We start from the raw sequence: 27,232 nt of genomic DNA on the forward strand, positions 1-27,232 counted from the left end.
CATACGCTAGGATATGCCCCCCATTGTCTGACAGGTGCGGGTGGGTCCCACCTCACGGTCATGTTGCCTTAGTGTATTATCGGCTGAACCTGCCACTCTCCGCGGGCCTGGCCGACAATCCAAGTCCCGACAGAGGAGCGAGCAAACGGAGTGATTTTTTTTTCCGTCTGACCCTTTGTTTTTGCCTCTGGCTTTCTCCATGTTGACAACCAGCATGCATGTGTATGAGGTTGTCGGGAAGAATAGCTATCGGTCAGACGAGGTCTATGGGCACCCCACCCACGCGCTGGTAATGGTTTTGTGCACAGTGAGACCAGACTAGATCTTTTCACACGGAGCCCCTGATTTTGGAGGAAGTGGGTTAAGGGGTGAACATTTTAAGGAGGCCAGAGATGCAGAACTGCAAGGTATCTGTATGTGAATAGGGTTGCTATCACTCTATACATGTCCAGCATGCAGGGACAGGACAGCTCCGAGTTCTTTACTTACTTTGATGGTCGCGCCGGAGCAGTTGGTTCTGCAAAAAAAGAAAAAAAATAGTGAATCCTACAATTTATTTACGACCAGAAATCTCCACCATCTACTCCCCATCATCATGAACCTGCCCTGGGATTAGCTTTCTATCGGGCAGACGATGACATCATGAGTGACATCACAGCTCAGTATTATAGTAGAGTATATGGAGGTCCAGGGAGGGGCCCCCGCACTGCTGAGCGGAGGTCATTATGTCACACACAGCAGCAGGGGCTCCGTTCGTCGCTGTTATCAATGCCACCATTGTCTATAGGACGGCTCTGGTCACTCCCAGAGGGTCACATGACCATGAGATCATTGATTTCCTTCTCAATAGTAATATACAGTAATATTTCCCGGCATAATATAAGGCCTGTCCTGTATCGGAGGCCGCGCTGCCTGGTGAACGGTCTGGCAGGAGTTCACTGCAGGAGGAGTAGTGGGTTCATCTGCCCCTTCTGCAAAGAGTTTCTGCCCAGAGACCGAAAAGTAAAAAGCACATAAACCGATAATCAATGCGCACCTCTCCTTTTTAGTGGCCAGATTATCAGATGGTTAGAGATTATTCTTAGAGTTTTACTGGATTTCCTCATTGCTCTTTTCTGCTCCTCATATGTCAAATTCCCCCTGACATTGCAGTTCTTTATTTCTCTTCATATGGCTTTGGAAGGGGAAAGGGGGGCTTTACTTTCTTCCACATGGATGTAGGGGACATTACTTTCCTCTATGTGGCTCCAGATGGTATTTAGTTTCCTCTACACAGCTCTGGGAGGTTGCTACTTTCTTCCACATGATGTAGGGGACCATTACTATCCTCTACATGCCTCTGAGGGTACTTTACTATCCTCTACATGCCTCTGAGGGTACTTTACTATATTCTCCATGGCTCCGGGGTCCTTTACTATCCTCTGCATGGCTCTGGGGTTGTTTACTATCCTCTACATGGCTCTGAAGGTCCTTTACTATCCTCTACATGGCTTTGAGAGTACTTTACTATATTTTCCATGGCTCCCGGGGTCCTTTACTATCCTCTACATGGCTCCAGGGTCCTTAACTATTCTCTACATGGCTCCGGGGTTGTTTACTATCCTCTACATGGCTCTGGGGTCCTTTACTATCCTCTACATGGCTCCGGGGTCCTTTACTATCCTCTGCATGGCTCTGAGGGTAATTTACTATATTCTCCCTGGCTCCGGGGTCCTTTACTATCCTCTACATGGCTCCAGGGTCCTTTACTATATTTTCCCTGGCTCCGGGGTCCTTTACTATCCTCTACATGGCTCCGGGGCCCTTTACTATCCTCTACATGGCTCCGGTGTCCTTTACTATCCTCTACATGGCTCCGGGGTCCTTTACTATCCTCTACATGGCTCTGGGGTCCTTTACTATCCTCTACATGGCTCCGGGGTTGTTTACTATCCTCTACATGGCTCTGAAGGTCCTTTACTATCCTCTACATGGCTTTGAGAGTACTTTACTATATTTTCCATGGCTCCCGGGGTCCTTTACTATCCTCTACATGGCTCCAGGGTCCTTTACTATCCTCAACATGGCTCCGGGGTTGTTTACTATCCTCTACATGGCTCTGGGGTCCTTTACTATCCTCTACATGGCTCCGGGGTCCTTTACTATCCTCTGCATGGCTCTGAGGGTAATTTACTATATTCTCCCTGGCTCCGGGGTCCTTTACTATCCTCTACATGGCTCCAGGGTCCTTTACTATATTCTCCCTGGCTCCGGGGTCCTTTACTATCCTCTACATGGCTCCGGGGCCCTTTACTATCCTCTACATGGCTCCGGGGCCCTTTACTATCCTCTACATGGCTCCGGGGTCCTTTACTATCCTCTACATGGCTCCGGGTGCTTTACTATCCTCTACATGGCTCTGGGGTCCTTTACTATCCTCTACATGGCTCCGGGGTCCTTTACTATCTTCTACATGGCTCCGGGGTCCTTTACTATCCTCTACATGGCTCCGGGGTCCTTTACTATCCTCTACATGGCTCTGAAGGTCCTTTACTATCCTCTACATGGCTCTAGGGTCCTTTACTATCCTCTACATGGCTCCGGGGTCCTTTACTATCCTCTACATGGCTCCGGGGTCCTTTACTATCCTCTACATGGCTCTGAGGGTACTTTACTATATTCTCCCTGGCTCCGGGGTCCTTTACTATCCTCTACATGGCTCCGGGGCCCTTTACTATCCTCTACATGGCTCCAGGGTCCTTTACTATATTCTCCCTGGCTCCGGGGTCCTTTACTATCCTCTACATGACTCCGGGCCCTTTACTATCCTCTACATGGCTCCGGGGTCCTTTACTATCCTTTACATGGCTCCGGGTGCTTTACTATCCTCTACATGGCTCCGGGGTCCTTTACTATCCTCTACATGGCTCCGGGGTCCTTTACTATCCTCTACATGGCTCCGGGGTCCTTTACTATCCTCTACATGGCTCTGAAGGTCTTTTACTATCCTCTACATGGCTCTAGGGTCCTTTACTATCCTCTACATGGCTCCAGGGTCCTTTACTATCTACATGGATCCAGGGTCCTTTACTATATTCTCCCTGGCTCCGGGGTCCTTTACTATCCTCTACATGGCTCCGGGCCCTTTACTATCCTCTACATGGCTCCGGGGTCCTTTACTATCCTCTACATGGCTCCGGGTGCTTTACTATCCTCTACATGGTTCCGGGGTCCTTTACTATCCTCTACATGGCTCTAGGGTCCTTTACTATCCTCTACATGGCTCCAGGGTCCTTTACTATCCTCTACATGGCTCTGGGGTCCTTTACTATCCTCTACATGGCTCCGGGGTCCTTTACTATCTTCTACATGGCTCCGGGGTCCTTTACTATCCTCTACATGGCTCCGGGGTCCTTTACTATCCTCTACATGGCTCTGAAGGTCCTTTACTATCCTCTACATGGCTCTAGGGTCCTTTACTATCCTCTACATGGCTCCGGGGTCCTTTACTATACTCTACATGGCTCCGGGGTCCTTTACTATCCTCTACATGGCTCTGAGGGTACTTTACTATATTCTCCCTGGCTCTGGGGTCCTTTACTATCCTCTACATGGCTCCGGGGCCCTTTACTATCCTCTACATGGCTCCAGGGTCCTTTACTATATTCTCCCTGGCTCCGGGGTCCTTTACTATCCTCTACATGGCTCCGGGCCCTTTACTATCCTCTACATGGCTCTAGGGTCCTTTACTATCCTCTACATGGCTCCAGGGTCCTTTACTATCTACATGGATCCAGGGTCCTTTACTATATTCTCCCTGGCTCCGGGGTCCTTTACTATCCTCTACATGGCTCCGGGCCCTTTACTATCCTCTACATGGCTCCGGGGTCCTTTACTATCCTCTACATGGCTCCGGGTGCTTTACTATCCTCTACATGGCTCCGGGGTCCTTTACTATCCTCTACATGGCTCTAGGGTCCTTTACTATCCTCTACATGGCTCCAGGGTCCTTTACTATCCTCTACATGGCTCTGGGGTCCTTTACTATCCTCTACATGGCTCCGGGGTCCTTTACTATCTTCTACATGGCTCCGGGGTCCTTTACTATCCTCTACATGGCTCCGGGGTCCTTTACTATCCTCTACATGGCTCTGAAGGTCCTTTACTATCCTCTACATGGCTCTAGGGTCCTTTACTATCCTCTACATGGCTCCGGGGCCCTTTACTATCCTCTACATGGCTCCAGGGTCCTTTACTATATTCTCCCTGGCTCCGGGGTCCTTTACTATCCTCTACATGGCTCCGGGCCCTTTACTATCCTCTACATGGCTCCGGGGTCCTTTACTATCCTTTACATGGCTCCGGGTGCTTTACTATCCTCTACATGGCTCCGGGGTCCTTTACTATCCTCTACATGGCTCCGGGGTCCTTTACTATCCTCTACATGGCTCCGGGGTCCTTTACTATCCTCTACATGGCTCTGAAGGTCTTTTACTATCCTCTACATGGCTCTAGGGTCCTTTACTATCCTCTACATGGCTCCAGGGTCCTTTACTATCCTCTACATGGCTCTAGGGTCCTTTACTATCCTCTACATGGCTCCAGGGTCCTTTACTATCTACATGGATCCAGGGTCCTTTACTATATTCTCCCTGGCTCCGGGGTCCTTTACTATCCTCTACATGGCTCCGGGCCCTTTACTATCCTCTACATGGCTCCGGGGTCCTTTACTATCCTCTACATGGCTCCGGGTGCTTTACTATCCTCTACATGGCTCCGGGGTCCTTTACTATCCTCTACATGGCTCTGGGGTCCTTTACTATCTTCTACATGGCTCCGGGGTCCTTTACTATCCTCTACATGGCTCCGGGGTCCTTTACTATCCTCTACATGGCTTTGAAGGTCCTTTACTATCCTCTACATGGCTTTGAAGGTCCTTTACTATCCTCTACATGGCTCCAGGGTCCTTTACTATATTCTCCCTGGCTCCGGGGTCCTTTACTATCCTTTACATGGCTCCAGGCCCTTTACTATCCTCTACATGGCTCCGGGGTCCTTTACTATCCTTTACATGGCTCCGGGTGCTTTACTATCCTCTGCATGGCTCCGGGATCCTTTACTATCCTCTACATGGCTCCGGGGTCCTTTACTATCCTCTACATGGCTCCGGGGTCCTTTACTATCCTCTACATGGCTCCGGGGTCCTTTACTATCCTCTACATGGCTCTGAAGGTCTTTTACTATCCTCTACATGGCTCTAGGGTCCTTTACTATCCTCTACATGGCTCCAGGGTCCTTTACTATCTACATGGATCCAGGGTCCTTTACTATATTCTCCCTGGCTCCGGGGTCCTTTACTATCCTCTACATGGCTCCGGGGTCCTTTACTATCCTCTACATGGCTCCGGGCCCTTTACTATCCTCTACATGGCTCCGGGGTCCTTTACTATCCTCTACATGGCTCCGGGTGCTTTACTATCCTCTACATGGCTCCGGGGTCCTTTACTATCCTCTACATGGCTCTGGGGTCCTTTACTATCTTCTACATGGCTCCGGGGTCCTTTACTATCCTCTACATGGCTCTGGGGTCCTTTACTATCTTCTACATGGCTCCGGGGTCCTTTACTATCCTCTACATGGCTTTGAAGGTCCTTTACTATCCTCTACATGGCTTTGAAGGTCCTTTACTATCCTCTACATGGCTTTGAAGGTCCTTTACTATCCTCTACATGGCTCCAGGGTCCTTTACTATATTCTCCCTGGCTCCGGGGTCCTTTACTATCCTCTACATGGCTCCGGGCCCTTTACTATCCTCTACATGGCTCCGGGGTCCTTTACTATCCTTTACATGGCTCCGGGTGCTTTACTATCCTCTACATGGCCCCGGGATCCTTTACTATCCTCTACATGGCTCCGGGGTCCTTTACTATCCTCTACATGGCTCCGGGGTCCTTTACTATCCTCTACATGGCTCTGAAGGTCTTTTACTATCCTCTACATGGCTCTAGGGTCCTTTACTATCCTCTACATGGCTCCAGGGTCCTTTACTATCTACATGGATCCAGGGTCCTTTACTATATTCTCCCTGGCTCCGGGGTCCTTTACTATCCTCTACATGGCTCCGGGCCCTTTACTATCCTCTACATGGCTCCGGGGTCCTTTACTATCCTCTACATGGCTCCGGGTGCTTTACTATCCTCTACATGGCTCTGGGGTCCTTTACTATCCTCTACATGGCTCTGGGGTCCTTTACTATCTTCTACATGGCTCCGGGGTCCTTTACTATCCTCTACATGGCTCTGGGGTCCTTTACTATCCTCTACATGGCTCCGGGGTCCTTTACTATCCTCTACATGGCTCCGGGGTCCTTTACTATCCTCTACATGGCTTTGAAGGTCCTTTACTATCCTCTACATGGCTTTGAAGGTCCTTTACTATCCTCTACATGGCTTCGGGGTCCTTTACTATCCTCTACATGGCTCTAGGGTCCTTTGCAATCCTCTACATGGCTCCGGGGTCCTTTACTATCCTCTACATGGCTCCGGGGTCCTTTACTATCCTCGGGTACTTTACTATATTGCAAAGTTACCAATACGGTAGAGGAAGCTCACCAGTTACCCTGGGGCCCAGCCCACTGACCTCCCCTCAGAATTGCTGTAACCAAGATAATAGTAATAATAATGGCTGGCTCACAGTAATTTGCGCACAATTCCACCATTTATTATATATCACAATACATTAAAAACTATCTCTACATTTATATTATCTAAAAAACACAATTCATATCATCTATTTCATGATCGAGGTCCCTTTGAATGCGGAGCTCACGCATGTATCAAAAAATAAAAAATAGAAATAAAAACACGGTTTCCTTATTTGTTTCTTCCCTCTGGACGTGCGGTTAGTAATATTATCTGTTATACTGCTTGCATGTGCAGCGCCAGTTCTCAATGAGCTCATTCCTTATGCACATATATTAGCAGCATATTATTATTGATCCACGACATTCGCTGTATATGTTCCTCACGCTCTTGTTACAGTCGACGCTGCTTTACCTCCAACCTGCCTCGGATCGTGGCTTGATTGTATCACTCCTTGCTGGGCGTCTTCCCACGCATGCGTGTTGGACTTGCCGGAACGCCAAGCAATTAGCTGAAGTTGCGCTATGCCAAAATTCTTTATGAATGACATTCCACACTGTTCATTCAGAAACCGCCACCAGACGCGTTTTGGAACTAGTAGTTCCTACCTCAGTGGTGAAAAGACAATGAACGGCCGCCCGAACCTAACAGCCGAGTTATAAACCATTCTGGGTCAATTTCAAATTCTGGACCAGATCATGATGGGAACAACCTGGTTCATAGGTGTCAATACCTATTATACCTTTAACTACCGCATTCGTTTATATTAATAATATTAGTAGATGTTATCCTATCTTTTATACCATAAATGCCAGGTGTCAATGCACACTATTTGACTACCACGAATATTCATAGGTGTCAATACACATTATACAATAGACGACTGCATTATATGTTTGTGTCAATACACCTTATACAATATTGATAGATGTTACTCTATCTTTTGTATAACCATCGATACCACATGGTTCATAGATGTCAATACACACTGTGCGTTTAATTACCGCATTAAATGACATTGATAATACAGTCCTGATCAAAAGTTTAAGACCACTTGAGAAATGGCAAAAAAATCCTATTTAGCATGGCTGGGTCTTAACAAGGTTCCAAGTAGAGATTCAACATGCAACAAGAAGAAATGGGAGTGAGACAAAACATTTTTTGAGCATTCAATTCATTGAAAATAACGATTAAACTGAAACAGGCTGTTTTTCAGCTGATCCAAATTTTAGGACCACATGCCTTTAAAAGGCCAAATCTGTGCAAAGATGTGGATTCATTGTCATTTTCTGTCAGGTAGTCACACGTTGTGATGGCAAAGGCAAAAAAACTCTCCCTTTTTGAACGTGGTCGGGTTGTTGAACTTCATAAGCAGGGTCTCTCACAGCGCGCCATCGCTGCTGAGGTGGGACGCAGTAAGAAACTCATTTGGAATTTCTTAAATGATCCTGAGGGTTATGGAACAAAAAAGTCAAGTTGAAGACCTAAAAAAATGTCACCAGCACTGAGCCGGAGGATCCAATTGGCTGTCCGTCAAGACACTGGACGATCCTCGACCCAAATTAAGGCCCTTACTGGTGCTGACTGCAGCCCCATAACCATCAGACGGCATCTGAGACTGAAGGGCTTCAAAAACAAAAAACGTCTTCAAAGACCTCGTCTCCTTGAACTCCATTGAGCTGCTCGTTTGGACTTTGCAAGAGAGCACCAAACAAGGGGCATTCAAAGGTGGAAGAAAGTTTTATTCTCTGATGAGAATTTTTTTTAACCTTGATGGTTTCCAACGTTACTGGCATGACAAGCAGATCCCACCTGAGATGTTTTCTACGCGCCACAGTGGAGGGGGCGCCATAATGGTCTGGGGTGCTTTTTCCTTCAGTGGAACAATGGAGCTTAAGGAAGTGCAGGGGCGTCAAACGGCCGCTGGCTATGTCCAGATGTTGCAGAGAGCCTTCCTCATGACTGAGGGCCCTCGTCTGTGTGGTAACGACTCGGTTATTCAACAGGACAACGCTACAGTACACAATGCCCGCAGGACAAGGGACTTCTTCCAGGAGAATAACATCACTCTTTTGGCCCATCCTGCGTGTTCCCCCGATCTAAATCCAATTGAGAACCTTTGGGGATGGATGGCAAGGGAAGTTTACAAAAATGGACAACAGTTCCAGACATTAGATGGCCTTCGTGCGGCCGTCTTCACCACTTGGAGAAATGTTCCCTCTCACCTCATGGAAACGCTTGCATCAAGCATGCCGAAACAATAACGGCGGAGCTACTCATTACTGAGTTCATGTTTGGAAGTTGGATTTCTGTTTTGGGGGGGGTTTAGTTTTTTGGGGGAGGTGTGGTCCTAAACTTTTGATCAGCTGAAAAACAGCCTGTTTCAGTTTATTCGTTGTTTTCATTAAATTAAATGCTCAAAAAAATGTTTTGTCTCACTCCCATTTCTTCTTGTTGCATGTTGAAGCTCTACTTGGAACCTTGTTAAGACCCAGCCATGCTAAATAGGATATTTTTGCCATTTCTCAAGTGGTCTTAAACTTTTGATCAGGACTGTATTATCAATGTCATTTAATGCGGTAATTAAACGCACAGTGTGTATTGACATCTATGAACCATGTGGTATCAATGGTTATACAAAAGATAGAGTAACATCTATCAATATTGCATAAGGTGTATTGACACAAATATATAATGCAGTCGTCTATTGTATAATGTGTATTGACACCTATGAATATTCGTGGTAGTCAAATAGTGTGCATTGACACCTGGCATTTATGGTATAAAAGATAGGATAACATCTACTAATATTATTAATATAAACGAATGCGGTAGTTAAAGGTATAATAGGTATTGACACCTATGAACCAGGTTGTTCCCATCATGATCCGGTCCGGAATTTGAAATTGACCCAGAATGGTTTATAACTCGGCTGTTAGGTTCCAACGGCCATTCATTGCCTTTTCACCACTGCGGAAGGAACTACTAGTTCTGAAACGCGTCTGGTGGCAGGTTTCTGAACGGACAGTGTGGATTGTCATTCATAAAGAATTTTGGCATAGCGCAACTTCAGCTAATTGCTTGGCGTCCCGGCAAGTCCAACACGCATGCGTGGGAAGACGCCCAGCAAGGAGTGATACAATCAAGCCATGATCCGAGGCGGGTTGGAGGTAAAGCAGCGTCGACTGTAACAAGAGCGTGAGGAACATATACAGCGAATGCTGTGGATCAATAATATCAATATGCTGCTAATATATGTGCATAAGGAATGAGCTCATTGAGAACTGGCGCTGCACATGCAAGCAGTATAACAGATAATATTACTAACCGCACGTCCAGAGGGAAGAAACAAATAAGGAAACCGTGTTTTTATTTCTATATTTTTATTTTTTGATACATGCGTGAGCTCCGCATTCAAAGGGACCTCGATCATGAAATAGACGATATGAATTGTGTTTTTTAGATAATATAAATGTAGAGATAGTTTTTAATGTATTGTGATATATAATAAATGGTGGAATTGTGTGCAAATTACTGTGAGCCAGCCATTATTATTACTACTTTACTATCCTCTACATGGCTCTGAGGGTACTTTATTATATTCTCCATAGCTTTGCGATCCTTTACTATCCTCAACATGGCTTTGAAGGCCCTTTACTATCCTTTACATGGCTCTGAGGGTACTTTACTATACTCTGCATGGCTTTGTATGGGTTTGGGGGTCTTTACTATCCTCTGCATGGCCGTGGGGATCCTTTACCCTTTTTCCATGGCCCTGGGGGGCTTTACTATCCTCTGAATGGCTCTGGGGTCTTTGCTATTCTCTGGATGGCTCTGGAGGTGGTCTTTACTATACTCTATTTGGCCCTGGGGGTCTTTACTATCCTCTGCATGGCTCTGAGGGTCTTTACTGTCCTCTAAATGGCTCTAGGGGTCCTTTACTATCCTCTTGATGGCTCTGGGAGTCCTTTGCCATCATCTTCATGGCTCTAGGGGTCCTTCACTATCCTCTATGTGGCTCGGGGGGTCTTTACTATCCTTAACATGGCTTTGAAGGCCCTTTACTATCCTCTACATGACTCTGTATGACTGTTGGGTGCAGCACATGCAGATCTACAATTATAGATGTTTTGGTGCCAGTCTGGAGCCCGCTGGGTTGTGCCAGCTCAGGTGACACACAGTAAATCACACATGCTGCAGTAATGTTTCATGCACCCAGTTAACGTCACATTACAATTACAGTGACACTACCTGTATCACTGGTGTGAGGGAGGATGAGAGTGGTAGTTACCTGTGCTGGGAGTGGCGTTCTCCTGAGCAGGACCAGTATCAGAGAGACTAGTAGATAATGAATGCCTGGAATTTAACCCTTTGCAAGAGTCAGGGTCCTCACATTCCCCATCACTGTCAAAATCAAAGAACTCCCCCTCATCATCAGCATCTTCCTCCTTGGGGCTGCTGCCAGTACTCTCCAGGGGGACATTATCTGACAAAACAGTAGGTTATATACATGTCACATTACTGATCACATGCATGTAATAATATCTATGTAGTTATTACACATCACACACTGGGGGCCACAGTTATTACACATCACACACTGGGGGTCACAGTTATTACACATCACACACTGGGGGTCACAGATATTACACATCACACACTGGGGGCCACAGTTATTACACATCACACACTGGGGGCCACAGTTATTACACATCACACACTGGGGGTTCACAGTTATTACACATCACACACTGGGGGCCACAGTTATTACACATCACACACTGGGGGTTCACAGTTATTACACATCACACACTGGGGGCCAGAGTTATTACACATCACACACTGGGGGCCAGAGTTATTACACATCACACACTGGGGGTCACAGTTATTACACATCACACACTGGGGGCCACAGTTATTACACATCACACACTGGGGGTTCACAGTTATTACACATCACACACTGGGGGCCACAGTTATTACACAGTACACACTGGGGGCCAAAGTTATTACACATCACACACTGGGGGCCACAGTTATTACACATCACACACTGGGGGCCACAGTTATTACACATCACACACTGGGGGCCACAGTTATTACACATCACACACTGGGGGCCACAGTTATTACACATCACACATGGGGGGTTCAGGAGGTCACACCCCTGTGGGTTGCAGGTAGCTGTGCTTGATGTTAGGGAGCAGCACACAGGGTATTAATGCCGGGGAGGGGGGTGCGCAGGTACTGTACCTAATGATTGGAAGTGAAACCGGCTCTCTGCAGAATCCATTTTTCCTGTGCTTGGACCTGAAATACAGGGACAGACTAAGCACTTGCCCCCTGACTCACATAGCCGGACCTCCCAGATGTCCACACCCCAGGTACCTGCCCCGCATCTGCTGTAACCAAATTACAACTGTTCATGAAACAATAATAATCACCAATATAACATCCACAAATAAGAAGCTGAACACAATGTACACACCTCACCCTGCACAGCGGCACTACCTACCCGTCCGCCCCCTCCCTGTGCACCAACCGTCTGTCACCTTGTAACCAGAGCCATCCTGTCATTCTCAGTAACTGAATATAAGGACAATGTACATCAAATTCCTCAACCTGCTCTTATCCTGTATACAGTTGAAAGAAAAAGTATGTGAACCCTTTGGAATGATATGGATTTCTGCACAAATTGGTCATAAAATGTGATCTGATCTTCATCTAAGTCCCAACAATAGACAATCACAGTCTGCTTAACCTAATAACACACAAAGAATTAAATGTTACCATGTTTTTATTGAACATCACCATGTAAACATTCACAGTGCAGGTGGAAAAAGTATGTGAACCCTTGGATTTAATAACTGGTTGAACCTCCTTTGGCAGCAATAACTTCAACCAAACGTTTCCTGTAGTTGCAGATCAGACGTGCACAACGGTCAGGAGTAATTCTTGACCATTCCTCTTTACAGAAATGTTTCAGTTCAGCAATATTCTTGGGATGTCTGGTGTGAATCGCTTTCTTGAGGTCATGCCACAGCATCTCAATCGGGTTGAGGTCAGGACTCTGACTAGGCCACTCCAGAAGGTGCACTTTCTTCTGTTTAAGCCATTCTGTTGTTGATTTACTTCTATGCTTTGGGTCGTTGTCCTGTTGCAACACCCATCTTCTGTTGAGATTCAGCTGGTGGACAGATGGCCTTAAGTTCTCCTGCAAAATGCCATGATAAAGTTGGGAATTCATTTTTCCTTCGATGATAGCAATCCGTCCAGGCCCTGACGCAGCAAAGCAGCCCCAAACCATGATGCCCCCCCCCACCATACTTCACAGTTGGGATGAGGTTTTGATGTTGGTGTGCTGTGCCTCTTTTTCTCCACACATAGTGTTGTATGTTTCTTCCAAACAACTCAACTTTGGTTTCATCTGTCCACAGAATATTTTGCCAGTACTGCTGTGGAACATCCAGGTGCTCTTGTGCAAACTGTAAATGTGCAGCAATGATTTTTTGGACAGCAGTGGCTTCCTCTGTGGTATCCTCCCATGAAACCCATTCTTGTTTAGTGTTTTACGTATCGTAGATTCGCTAACAGGGATGTTAGCATATGCCAGAGACTTTTGTAAGTCTTTAGCTGACACTCTAGGATTCTTCTTCATCTCATTGAGCAGTCTGCGCTGTGCTCTTGCAGTCATCTTTACAGGACGGCCACTCCTGGGGAGAGTAGCAGCAGTGCTGAACTTTCTCCATTTATAGACAATTTGTCTTACCGTGGACTGATGAACAGCAAGGCTTTTGGAGATACTTTAATAACCCTTTCCAGCTTTATGCAAGTCAACAATTCTTAATCGTAGGTCTTCTGAGAGCTCTTTTGTCCGAGGCATCATTCACATCAGGCAATGCTTCTTGTGAAAAGCAAACCCAGAACTGGTGTGTGTTTTTTATAGGGCAGCTGCAACCAACACCTCCATCTCATCTCATTGATTGGACTCCAGTTGGCTGACACCTCACTCCAATTAGCTCTTGGAGATGTCATTAGTTTAGGGGTTCACATACTTTTTCCACCTGCACTGTGAATGTTTACATGGTTTGTTCAATAAAAAACATGGTAACATTTAATTCTTTGTGTGTTATTAGTTTAAGCAGACTGGGATTGTCTATTGTTGTGACTTAGATGAAGATCAGATCACATTGTATGACCAATTTGTGCAGAAATCCATATAATTCCAAAGGGTTCACATACTTTTTCTTGCAACTGTATATGGACACTGCACAGTACCACTTCTCCTGTCCTGTATACTGGGTGTAAGCCTCAGTATCTGCTCTTATTCTGTATGTATGGACACTGCACAGTACAACTTCTCCTGTATACTGGGTGTAATCCTTAGTATCTGCTCTTATCCTGTATATATGGACACTGCACAGTACCACTTCTCCTGTCCTGTATACAGGGTATAATCCTCAGTATCTGCTCTTATCCTGTGTATATGGACACTGCACAGTACCACTTCTCCTGTCCTGTATACTGGGTCAAATCCTCAGTATCTGCTCTTATCCTGTATATATGGACACTGCACAGTACCACTTCTCCTGTCCTGTATACTGGGTGTAATCCTTAGTATCTGCTCTTATCCTGTATATATGGACACTGCACAGTACCACTTCTCCTGTATACTGGGTGTAATCCTTAGAATCTGCTCTTATCCTGTATATATGGACACTGCGCAGTACCACTTCTCCTGTCCTGTATACTGGGTGTAATCCTTAGTATCTGCTCTTATCCTGTATATATGGACACTGCACAGTACCACTTCTCCTGTATACTGGGTGTAATCCTTAGTATCTGCTCTTATCCTGTATATATGGACACTGCACAGTACCACTTCTCCTGTCCTGTGTACCGGGTATAATCCTCAGTATCTGCTCTTATCCTGTGTATATGGACACTGCACAGTACCACTTCTCCTGTCCTGTATACTGGGTCAAATCCTCAGTATCTGCTCTTATCCTGTATATATGGACACTGCACAGTACCACTTCTCCTGTCCTGTATACTGGGTCAAATCCTCAGTATCTGCTCTTATCCTGTATATATGGACACTGCACAGTACCACTTCTCCTGTCCTGTATACTGGGTGTAATCCTCAGTGTGCAGGAGCCAGTGGTCGGGTGTGGTTGTGTGTGGAGGAGCTCCTGCTAATTGCTGACAAGCTACCAGGGATTGTTCCATCTATCCCAGCCCAGGCCCTGCCTCTCTCTCCCCAGGGAGCTGGTAGGGTTCTGGGCTATGAAGCGACTCAAGACCCAGGATCCTGCTTCCCGGGGTAGGCCGGCGGGAGGTAGGGGAGGTGAGCTACCGGCCTCAGTTCCATCTTCCGCCCCGGGGGTCAGAAGATCCAGCAGGAGTCGTGGTGCAGCGGCCCCTGCAGCCCCCGGAGGTGAAGCCGTGTCCATCGCCGGCGGTTCCAGGAGGGCGGACAGTAGCCCTCCAAGAGGTACGCGGAGTGCTCCTGGGGATGAGCCGGTTCCGGTTGAGGCTGACTGGGGCAACATGAAGCCCCGGGAACTAATCGCCGTTTACAGCTCCCGGATCGCGGCCTACCTCCGGGAGTTCGAGGAGGCGAATAGGACCCTCAAGAAGGTGAGGGAGCAACTAAGGCTTGAGAGGGGGAAGGTGGACAAAGCGGCCAGAAAAAACTGGCCGGAAATATCAAGGAAAATAAAAAGCTTGAAAGAGATTGTTAAAGAGCTGCAGGAAAGAATGGGGGCCATTCTGGAAAACAGTGGCCCCTTTAAGGAAAAGCTCCTGAACGATCAAAGGTTCAATGAAATGGCTGGAAACCAGAAACAGCAGGAAGATGACTCCTCTGGTGAGGAGGAAGAGTCGGACATGGGGGGGCAACCTGCGGAAACTGGCATCACCGCAGAGCAGGTGTGCCTGCCCCCCACTAGTTCCGATGAAGAAATAGACTTCAGTGAGAGCAGCGGAGTTGGGGGGCAGCTTATGGCCGAGATACGCCACCTGGAGTCCCCCAAAATTTGTGCCGACATTTGTTTTGGTAAAGAATTACCGGAGGATGAGCCAATGGGAAAGAAAAGGAAAACAAAGACATTAAAGCCAGAGGTGAGGTATGTCTATGTGACCCACCCTGCGTGCCCGGGGCCAGCTGCAAAGCCAGCTCAGGGCACGAACCCCACCATCCTCCCTGGCCCGGTCTCTGCTGTGGGACCGGTGCGTAGGAGTGGGGAGACAGACGTGGCAAAGATGGCGCAGGACGCCGTCCCTGTTTGCGGTAACAGGGGCGGTGAGGAGAAGCAGGAGGGGCCAGACAGGAAGGCTCCCGGGGCGAGTGGCGAGGGGGGCATGGTTGGTGGTCGGGTGGCTCCGCCCACCTCTGCTGGGGCACTGGACAAGTGCCAGGTGGAGGTGCGGCGGGGCGGTGTGGCTGCCACTGCCCCCCTTGCAGAGGTTGTTGCCGGGATCCCTGTCCTGGGGTCTGCCTCCTCTGCCCCGGTCTGCTTCGCCGCTCCCGTGCGCCCTGTAGTCCCCCCTGCCGGTTTTGCCATGGCGGCGGGGGACGGGGGTACGGGGGTGGTAGGGGTGGCTGTGGGTGGAGGGGGTGCGGCCGCGGGTACAGCGGTGTCCCGATCCGGAGTTGCAGGGGGAGGGTGCGAGGTGGCTGCCTCCGCCCCTCCCAAGTTGTGTGCCCAAGTCCTTGCCGGGGTTCCAGTCTCCTCTGCCCCGGTCTGCTCTGCTTCGGTCCCTTCCGCTGGTATTGTCGTGGCGGCGGGGAGTGGAGGCGCAGTGGGAGTGGTCAGGGGTGGAGGGGGTGGGGCTTCGGATATCCACAAAGGGGCTCAGAGCAGCGTGTGTGTAGGCAGAGAGGGAGGGGGCGGTCCTGGTGCGAGTGTGGTGCGCACCGCCCCTCCCTCCTGTGCTGTCCGTCAAGTGGATAAGGCCGGCGTGGCTGGGACCAGTGGTTCTACAGCCCGCCGGCCTGAAAAAACAGGAAAGACTGTTAACAATGTGTCCGGCAAGGAAAAGATGGACAAAACAAATAAAGTGACCACTGGCCCAGCAGTGTGTGTGGGGGGAGGGGAGAGTGCGGTAGTGGCCACTGAAGAAGTGGTCACTTGTGTGAATACGGTTTATGTTAGTGGTGTTGCCCCGGGCCCTGATGGAGGGGTGAATGTTGGAGGTCGGCCGACCACTGTACAAGTGGCCGGTGCGCCTCATGTAGCCCCTTCAAAGGGGTCTGGAGTGACACCTGCTGTAGATAGGTCTGGGGGGGGTGGGGGCGGGCCCGGTCCGGCTGCCCCTCCTGCGTCGGTTACGCCTGGCAGAAGTTATGCTGGTGTGGTTGCCGGCGCGGGGGGGGGGGAGGGGCGGCCCCCATTGTCCTCCCCATTACCAATGTCTGGTGACGGTAACTTGCAGCGGCAACTTCTAGAGGCTCTTAGGAGAGGGGAGAATTCCATTACAGTAGGGGGGCAGCAGGTGGATCTATCCTTCTGGATAGACAGGCATGGCCTGCGTGCCTTCCGAGAGCAAGGCGGGGGCGAGACCACCTGGTCCTCACCCACAACCGGCCCTGGGTCAGCCAGACGGAATGTTGTCTGTCTGAAATGGAGAGGCAATGAAGCGTGCCCTACCAGGAAGAGGGTGGCGGAGCTTCTCTTTCAGATGGGCATCAGGGCATGTGACATCTTTGCCCTGATACATCCGTATGGCACCCGGGAGTTTGATGTCAGTTTTGCCCGGCCAGAGGGTCTTGAACTTTTCTGGTCTGGGTATGAACTGGGAAAAGACCAGCCGGACTGGCAGGGGTTTTTTGTGCAAGCGATAACCCGCCAGAATGAGGTCAAGAAAGTGACCGTTCTGACCCGTAATGAGTCACTTTCTTGTGTTGACATCTTGACCTGGTTGAGCAGGTACGGGGACGTCCAGGGTCTTCCTAGCAAGAACCTGGATGAGTTTGGCATCTGGTCGGGTGCCTGGACGTTTCAGATTAAGTTGAAACATTCAGGGGGGTCGGTTTCCCACATACCGTCATCTGCTTTCCTTGGTCGGGATAGGATCATGGTGTTCTACAGGGGGCAGCCTAAGCTGTGTTACAAGTGCGGCAGCCCTTCGCACTTAGCGCCAGCTGCCGAGTGCAGAGGTGCGCGTTGTGCGGGGGTGAAGGCCATCTAGCTGCATCTTGTGGGCAGATTAGATGCAACCTGTGTGGTGAGCTAGGGCACCCGTTCAGTCGTTGCCCTCGCTCTGTCGCCAACGTGGCTCGTGCACGCGCAGAGGCGAGCCGGGAGGCCCCCACTGCCGAGGCGAGTGCTGGCGAAGGAGACAGGGCAGTGGGGTCGATGAAGAGAAAAGAAAGCCCGTCCCAGCAGAGACGGAGGGAGAGGCGTCAAATGGAGAGGGGGCAGGTGGAACCCCCTCCTGGGGTGATGCCTGTGCCCTCCCAAGAGAATGCCTCTCCTATAGCTGAGACCCTGGGGGATATCGAGGTGAATGAGGAACTCACGAGACTAGACCGTTCCGAGGTGACTCTGTCCTCTTGCTACGAGAGTGCAACAGAGGAGAGTGAGACAGAGTCTAAAAGAACAAGAAGGAAACGTCTGACCAAAAAAAGATCTAGCCCGGCTAGAGTGCCTGTGGAAGGCAAAGCCAGCTCCTCCCTGGACCTCTCTAATCCTGACTCTCTTCCCCTGGATCTTTCCAACCGGTACCTCACCTTGGATGAGATCTCTTCTTCCGGGGAGGAGGTTGAAGGTGGGGAGCCGGAGGGGCAAGAGAAGGAGCCTCTGGAAGGGCCCGCGCCTCCCTCCGGTGAGGATGCAAGGTCCTCGGGAGGTGGGGCGGGTCCAGGCGCTGGTAATGGGAATGACAAGGGTGGTGCGAAGGGGGAGGCGGTGGTGACTAATGAGATGGACACCACTGTCTCTCTCAAAAGAGATCGTGCCACCTTAGGGGGTAGCCCCAAGAGGGGTAAGAAAAAGAACAAGAAGGGGAAGGGAAGGAAGAAGGCCGTCTAACTTAATCACTCTGTATGGCGGCACTCACTCCGTTGACGCTGGCGACCATTAATGTCGCCAGTATTAAATCGGATGCGGCTAGGTTTGCAGCCTTTGATTTTCTCAGCCGGGTTGAAGCTGACATTTTATTTTTGCAAGAGACCAGGCTGCCAGATTTGACGGCTGTGTATAAAGCAAAAAAGGAGTGGAGGCGTGGTCCATCATATTGGTCTCTTGCGGCTGAGCCGTATAGCGGAGTGGCGGTTCTTTTTACCGCACCAGTAGAAAGCCGACGAGTGATTGAGTTAGAAATGGGGAGGTGTTTGATTTTAGATGTCCTCATGAAGGGTCAAGAGCTTCGCCTGATAAACATCTATGGTCCCCAAACCAGGTGGGATCGGAAGCGTCTCTTTATGAGGATCAAACCTTTCCTTTTTACGAGTCGGCAGGTGGTCTTTGGCGGGGACTTTAATACAGTCACTAGGTCCCAAGACCGGGGAGGCACCAGAAACCGGCTGGCTTATGATAGTGTATCCCTGAATAGCATAGCTAGCGAGGCTCGCCTGGTGGATGTCCACATTAGGCACACCCCAGGCCACGGTGGTTTCACTTATTATAGAGGTAGTCAGATTAGGTCTAGAATAGACAGGTTTTATTTAAAGGAGGAGACTACTTTTTCACCTTTAGAGGTGGTAGAGGTGGAATTCTCTGATCACTGTATGATTATGTTCTCTTTGAATGTTGCAGAATCCCCCCAAATGGGAAGAGGCTATTGGAAGCTAAATTCGGCCCTCCTGGAGGAAGCAGAGGTGAGACAATCCTTTAAGGACTTCCTTCAGAGTCAGGTAGAGTTGCTGGATCTTTGTGACACTAAGTCTGAGTGGTGGGAGATATTCAAAGATCGGGTGGCAAAATTCTTCCGCCAGCTCTCGAGCCTCAGGTCCCTGGACAGGTACCGCTTGTATCAGGGTCTGAGGAGGAAACTCGAACAACTGGTCTCGACTGGAGGTAGCCGAGAGGATATCTCCAGGGTGAAATCTTTGCTTAAGAGGTGCCAGTACGATAGGCACACATCTTTGGTTTTTGAGAGGGATTTCGGGAAGTACCGCTCGCCCGACCCTTACAGAAACTGTAAGATGTCAGTGAAAAGTAAGTTGGTGACGGGACTGGTCGATGGTACGGGATCTCTGGATAGGTCCAGATCAGGGATCTTGGAAATCGTCAAGTCCTTCTACTCGTGCCTCTTGAGGAAGAAGGATCTGAATCGGGACAGGATTTCGGCTTTCCTGGCTGAAACCATCCCTGAGTCAAGAGTAGACCTCTCTCTTGGCGTTTTGATAGAAGAAATCAGAGAAGAGGAAGTCAGCCTGGCGATCGAAGGGCTTGCCCTAAAGAAGTCGCCAGGCCCGGATGGCTTAACATCCGAGTTTTATAAGACCTTTAAGGACTCCTTGGTTCCCCTCTTGACTAAGGTATTCAATGAGTGCCTTTCCTCGGGTGCTCTGTCAAAGTCAATGAGGAGGTCAGCTCTGATCCTTATATCAAAGGGTAAAGATCCGAGCCGTATTGAGAATTGGCGTCCCATAGCGCTTCTCAATACGGACAGAAAGATCCTGGCCAAGATACTGTTTAAACGGTTGGTGCAGTTTGCGCCCCGGCTCCTTTCGGAGACCCAACATTGCTCAGTTCCAGGCCGAAGCACGTTTAGTGCTGTGCTCGGTGTCCGAGAGGCAGTGGAGCAGAGTAGGGCGGGTAACTGGAAGGGGTACATGCTGGCTTTAGATCAGGCAAAGGCTTTTGATCGGGTTGACCACGAGTACCTCTGGGCAGTCCTTCTGAAATATGGCCTGCCGGGGGGGTTTGTCGATTGGTTAAAGATCTTGTATGCAGGGGCAGAGAGTTTCCCTCTGGTGAACGGTTGGTCTGGCAGCCCTTTTGAGGTCGGGTCTGGAGTCCGCCAGGGTTGTCCATTGAGCCCGCTCTTATACGTGTTTGCGATTGATCCTTTTATTAGGAGGATTGATCGAGGACCGTTGGCGGGAGTCAGGATGAGTCTGGAGGAGCCGGAAGCCACTCTGAGGGTGGTGGCGTATGCCGATGACGTCACTGTTTTCGTATCCTCGGGAGGGGAGGCGGAATACGTGATGTCGGAGGTAGAACGCTACTCGGAAGTTTCCGGGTCCGTGATTAACCGGGATAAGTGTGAGAGTCTCTGGCTGGGAGGGGGTGATCCATCTTTCGGTCTCCCGGACACCCTCCCAGAGCCCCAGTCGTCAGCCAAAGTCCTAGGCGTTCAATTCGGCCATGGGGATTATCCCACCCAAAATTGGGACAGCAGGCTCACGATCGCCGCTCAGAAGGTTGACCAGTGGAAGGGTTGGTCTTTGACCCTCAGAGAAAGGGTGAACCTGATCAAGACTTACCTTCTCCCTTTGCTTATCTATTTGGCCAGTGTATGTGTCTTGCCAGAACCTCTCTGGACTCGGGTTTACAGTCTGTTCTTTCAACTGTTATGGGGGAATAGGCTGAACCTAGTCAAGAGAGAGGTGACATACCGTACGAGGAGATTAGGGGGGTTGGGTATGGTCAACCCAGTGGTGTTCCTCGTGAACACCTTTGTTAAGATCAACCTGGCAAACCTCTGGAAAGGGAGGGCTCCTCCGTGGGTAGTCTCTTGCAGGGGTTGGTTTCGGCCTTTCTTCCAGGAGTGGGAGACAGGAGGGCAAGTGAAGGATTTGCGTACACCTCACGGATATCTTCCGGCTTATGTCACCCCGATTCTGAAGGTGATCCGCCGGTGGGGTTTGGGAGTGAGGGAAATCAAGACCCAGTCAAGGAGATCCCTTGACGAGAGGGTCTTGTTGACCCACTTCCGAAAGCCCCTGGCCCTTAAGGATTGCCCAAGCCGGGATCTAGACAGGGGTTTACAGTTGTTAAATTCGGCAAGGATCCCCTTGAAGTTTTGGGACTTGGCTTGGCGCTGCTTTCACGGGAAGCTGTATGTAAGGGGCAACTTGAGGTATAGGAACTCTGATGAAAGGGGTTGTCCCCGGGAGGAGTGTGGCGACATACTGGAAAGTATGGAGCACTTCCTGCTTCAGTGTCCCTTTAATACAGAGGTATACAAACGGGTGGGCGCATCCATTGGCTGGCCTAGGCTAGCCAACCTCTCCTATGCGGAATGGGCTTATGGAGCATTCAAAGGTTTGGGAAGAAGGGACCCATGCACAGCTTTTGTAGTTAGCATAGTGGTCAGGTACTTCACATGGAACGCACGGTGTTTAGTTTCAACCCAGCAGAAAGTCCTCCCTGTGGAAGAGGTGTGTAGGAACATTCTAGGTGACCTGGGTAAGGTTCGCTCTCTTGAGTGCGAGAAGGTGGGTACGGATGGGGTCTCTTACCTCTGGAGAGGCTTCACCTTTGATGTACCTTAGCCTCAGTAGCACTTTTCCTGGTGTTGGGCTGAGGCTTTCACATTAGGTTTTTGTTTTGTATTTAGGATGAGTTTTTGAAGAAAGGTTTGCAAATGACTGAACTTGGGCCTTCGGGTGGATTTTAATATTGGTTTGTATAGATAGATATGGTTGTTATAAGATGTATATATTGTATGATAGGGTAAGTGGGGTGTAGTTAGGTTGGGTGGGATGGGGTGGGGGGGGTTCATATTTATTTATTTATTTATTTTCGTGTGGGGAGGCCTGCATCCAGCCCTGGACTATGCGGACATAGGAGGACATGAGGCGAGGGGCTGGGTGTGGGTGGTGGAGGAAGGGCTGGCCTCATGGAGGGACAAGAGGCGGAGGTTGGCCCTGGGTGAAGGTGATGGGATAGATAGATTGGTAGGGTTAGTATAGGTTTGTTTTTGTTTTTCTCATATGTGTGTGTATACCCCAAAAAATACAAAAAAAAAAAAATATATAAAAAAAAAAAAAAAATACAAAAAAAACAATATATATATTTAAAAAATATATATATTTTTGTTATTTGATATTTTTAGTATGATTATTTATTGTGACAAGTTGTCTTTTTTCTGTTAGAAACAATTTGTATATATTTGTATATAGTCGGGGTTCAGCCGGATCGGATGTTTACGTTAGGCTAGGTTTCATTTTCTCTTTTTAGTAGGTATGAATGAGATAGTATGCATGGAGCTGGGCCAGTAGGGTAAGTGTATATACTTGTTTTATATATTGTTTTATATATTGTTTGGAAATTTTATGGCAAATTTTTTGTATTTTTGTATAAAATTAAAAAGAGTTCCTCAGTGTCTGCTCTTATCCTGTATATATGGACAGTGCACAGTACCACTTCTCCTGTCCTGTATACTGGGTGTAATCCTCAGTATTGGATTGGTCAGTCCTGGGGTCAGTCCTGCTGTGGACGATGACAGCTTTCTGTCTCCCCAAATCCTATATCTACATGAGGGGAGATAGAGAGAGATATGCAAATATAGAGTCACTCCAGAGTCATTGCTCCCTCTCCTGCAATACAGCAGAAACACATAGGGGGCGCCAAAATCCCTCTAACGCTTTTAAGTACAGCGCCTGATAGGGGGCTCATTATTAAAGTCACTTTGTATGGCAAGGATTATGCCGGACAGCAGAGATAATACTCAAGATGACTGAAGGTAGGGGAGCAGCAAGTCGACAGTCTTTTTACTAATGCCAAATTGTTGCTGGAGGGTTGAGAGGCTTCATAATATCAAACGACTGGGGGTTCTTCCTCCGCCGGTCATAATATGCAGGGATACCCCAATCATACCCTCTAGCATAGATCTAGACATCCCCGCTATCCGATTCTCAGCAGTACAGAGTATTTTTTAGCAAAATCAGCTATATGTGTATCCAATGAAAACCATCACCAATACTAAACTTCCATGGATAACAGCAGCACAGAGGATTTATGTGAGAATCTAAAGGTTCCTGATTGCAGTGAGAAGCAACATGAAATATATTGTAGAGCACCCTAAGGCCAGGTCTACACAGCGACACGTGTCGCTGAAAAGTCGTGCAACATTTTGTGTAATAATAGTCAATGGTGTCGCACTGCGAAATACTGCCACTGCGACGCACAAAAATCCAACGTGGCAGTACAACACCATTGCATAAAATGTGCAACTTTTCAGCGACAAGAAGTTGCTGTGTGGCCCTAGCCTAAAGGGGGCGAGAGAGAAGAGGGCGAGGCTCAGACATTCCAGATGGGTTTAGAGAAGTGTAATAAAAAAAGGGTTAAACTCAATAAAAAGGCTAAAACAGGCACAGCCGCTGGTAATGAGCGCGGAGGGATGCGGCCTATAATACTGCACGGTTACAACCAGGGAGCAGGATACATCTCCATACAACACTACTTTACAACATGTCTAATACTCCATGCACATCCAGAGCTGCAGCGATCACAATTCTGCTTATTTTCTACTAGCTTCCAGGCTGGAGGGTCTGACTGGACACTGCTAGGCCCCATAAGATCTCTGTGCAGAATTCTGTGCGTTTCTGCAACATATCCGCACCGAAATCAGCAATTTATAATTGAAAAGGGTGAAATCCGCAGCTAAAAAAGCAAACATAATTGACACGCTGCAGATTTGGAAATCCCCACCGCAGGTCTATTTCCGCATGTAAAAAGTGTACATGAGAATTGCGTACTCATACACTTTTCTGTTATTGTGCTACACTGCGGTTTTTCCGCAAGAGAATCCGCGATTAATAACCGTGTGTAATCCGCATCATGTGCAAGTGGCCTTAGGCCGGGTTCATATCACTATTAGTTTTTTCGTTCTTCTGATCTGTCAGAAGAACGAAAAAAAATAAAAATAATACACGGCTCCTTTATTTTAAGCATCCATTATGTTTATTTTGCATCTGTTTTAAGCTACACGGGCGCCGGCCATGTGCATTCCACATCACGGATCACAGACCCATTCACTTGAATAAGTTCTCAATCACGGAGATGCGGTGCGGAAGCACGGATTGGAACCCCACGGAAGCACTACGGAGCGCTTCCCTGGTGTTTCTGGTCGTGCCTCCGCACCGCAAAAAAGTAGCGCATGCACTACTTTTTTGCGGTGCGGACCAACAGATGCGGATCGCGGACCCCATTTAAGTGAATGGGTCCGCGATCTACATGCGGCTGCCCCACGGTCTGTGCCCATGCATTGCGGACTGCAATTTGCGGTCCGCAGCACGGGCACGGGGCTCTAACGTTCGTGTGCATGTAGCCCCTAGTCAGTTCCATCTAAAATCTGTTATTTTTGATGGTAAAGTCACGGAGGACTTTCCCTCCCCCCCATCAAAAGTTTGATGGATTGCACTGCATTAGGCCTCTTGCACACGAACGTTGTGTGCCTGCATACGGCGAGTCCGCAATACACGGGCACCGACCCATGTGCAGTCCGCATCACGGATGCCGGTCCATTCACTTCAATGGGTCCGCAATCACGGAGATGCTGAACGGAAGCACGGATCGGTACCCCACGGAAGCACTACGGAGTGCTTCCGTGGTGTTTCTGTCCGTGCCTCCGCACCGCAAAAAAATTAGAACTTGTTCTATTTTTTTGCGGTGCGGACGGATCACGGACCCATTCATGTTGAATGGGTCTCAATCCGTCCCGGCCACCGCCCGTTTATTGGGAAACCGCAAATTGCGGTCCCCAATGCACGGAACGCATGCACAACGTTTGTGTGCAAGAGGCCTTATGGGACTTTAGCCGAGACATTAGGGATGTGTCTGCCAGGAAACTACAAGTGTGAATGCAGCTCTGGTTGGGACTACTGTTTTTCTCTATTTAGAGCACATGCACACTCAGCCGAGTCAAGGCTGCATGTGTAAGGGAGGAGGGGGGGTCAGGAGATAGAACAGTTAACCAAACATGCATTCAGACGAAAGCTATCCATACTGTATGCCCGGCATGTATGTATATATATATATATATATATATATACACACACACATAGGGTATTTAACCCCTGAGCTGCTGATCACTAGCGGCAGCACTCACTACACGTCCCAGTCACATTCTTGTGTTACGCGGCAGATAAATGACTAAAACTGTAGGGCCAAGGGCAGTATCTGCCACAGTTTCGTAATCAGCGCCATGATTTATGATATCCCAGCTACGCTAACTTTCACTTATACGCAACCATGTTTTTGGTCCGCATCCGAACTGCATTTTTTGCGGGTTCTTGTCCGCAGTTGTGTGAATGAGCCCTTATGAGGAGGCGTGTTTCTCCTCATCAATTAGGTCCATCTACGCCAGTCCGTGCACCTGGCATAAAAACTACCCCAGCCCCAGGAGTAAATGGTAAAAAAATCTGCCCGCGCCGCCATTGTGTAATTGTGTAAAACCGACTGTGCGACTAAATATTACCAGCCAGAAAATGTACTAAAACAGTCGCAAGTCCTTTGATAAATGACCCCCACTGAGTACATACTATAGGGGTCATTTATCAAGGGATTTGAGACTTTTGTAACAAAATCAGAGCAAATGACTGACGACACAGATTTCAAACAGACTTTATCAGAATTCTGATTGCAGCTCTTGATGTGACTGGAGTATAAGATGTAGTCCACAGTTCACAGTTACTCAGCATTACATACAGCGTGAACCAGAACAGTGGCCCCTTATGCAGGAACGTGACCAGGGAGGTGCGGGAGAATTTACACTAGAAATAGCCCGGTGAATCATGGGATCTCGCTGACTTGTTTCCAGCCGTTCTGAGCAGTTGGAGGTGAAACAGCGAAAATACATGTAACTGCAGCCGAAAAATCAGGTTCTGCAGGAATTCCCGGGTCCTGTGTGCGGCGGGGACCTGACCGGAATGTGAAGTAGCAGGAAAACAAGTGTTCAGTGTCCGTAAACTGTCATGTAATAGTCCAGGGGTGGAGTTACCCTATAAATATACAATTATTTTATTGTTACATAAAGATGACAGCAGATTACACAACCAAAAAGTGATGTTCCCAAAAAAGGGGGCGGGGCTGTGACAACCTCTCAGACATGATATAGGGACTTGTTGTCAGCAGTGATAGATGAATAGCTGTTCCTGTAGTATAAGGTGTGAGGATCTCATGTCTGATCACAATGTAATTATATTATATCAGTGATGTCAGTAACAGGGGGCGGGGCTGTGACAACCTCTTAGACATGATACAGAGGCTGGTAAACCTGAATAGATGAGTAGCGGTTTCTATAGTAGAAGTTATGGGGATCTCAAGAGGTGGCGGAGAAAGAGGCCGTCCTCAGGCCCTGCACCAATTTTATTCCCATTGCCCCTACCATCCCATTTGGCCAACCGGGATAGAGGGGTGGGGGGAGGTAATTAACAGTGGGGATATCTCGTCTGCTGCCACAAACACCCCTGCGGACTGCACCACTCTCCCCAAGCTGCCAGACTTTTTTTCTTAACCCCTTCCACTCTGCAGTCAAGGACTCCTTCATTTAATTCACCTCGGCGTCCTCTATGCCAGCAGTACAGGTGATGGCGGTGAGAACCCAGCAGCCGGTGATTATGAGTTTTGGGTGGAGTTACCTTTTAATAATTAAACCGGTTGAGTCAGGTGGCAAACATTAGCCTCAGCGAGAACCATCTGCTCTCCAGCACT

General features: G+C 48.6%; 1 protein-coding gene across 4 annotated transcripts in view; it reads right to left on the reverse strand.

Moving 5' to 3' along the window:
• The window catches only part of ARHGEF10L (Rho guanine nucleotide exchange factor 10 like), a 111,767-nt gene that overhangs the window by 63,306 nt on the left and 21,229 nt on the right, over nucleotides 1-27,232 (reverse strand). For all 4 annotated transcript variants that reach the window (XM_044282518.1, XM_044282516.1, XM_044282520.1 and 1 more), the window contains exons 2-4: nucleotides 11,874-11,930; nucleotides 10,912-11,106; nucleotides 490-517 (exon numbers count right to left, since the gene is read on the reverse strand). In XM_044282518.1, coding sequence (XP_044138453.1) covers nucleotides 490-517; nucleotides 10,912-11,106; nucleotides 11,874-11,913 — 263 coding nt within the window. In that variant the 5' untranslated portion in view covers nucleotides 11,914-11,930. The remainder of the gene's footprint in view (nucleotides 1-489; nucleotides 518-10,911; nucleotides 11,107-11,873; nucleotides 11,931-27,232) is intronic.

This window comes from Bufo gargarizans, chromosome 2, assembly GCF_014858855.1.
Source record: "Bufo gargarizans isolate SCDJY-AF-19 chromosome 2, ASM1485885v1, whole genome shotgun sequence".
Classification (NCBI taxonomy): Eukaryota; Metazoa; Chordata; class Amphibia; order Anura; family Bufonidae; genus Bufo; species Bufo gargarizans.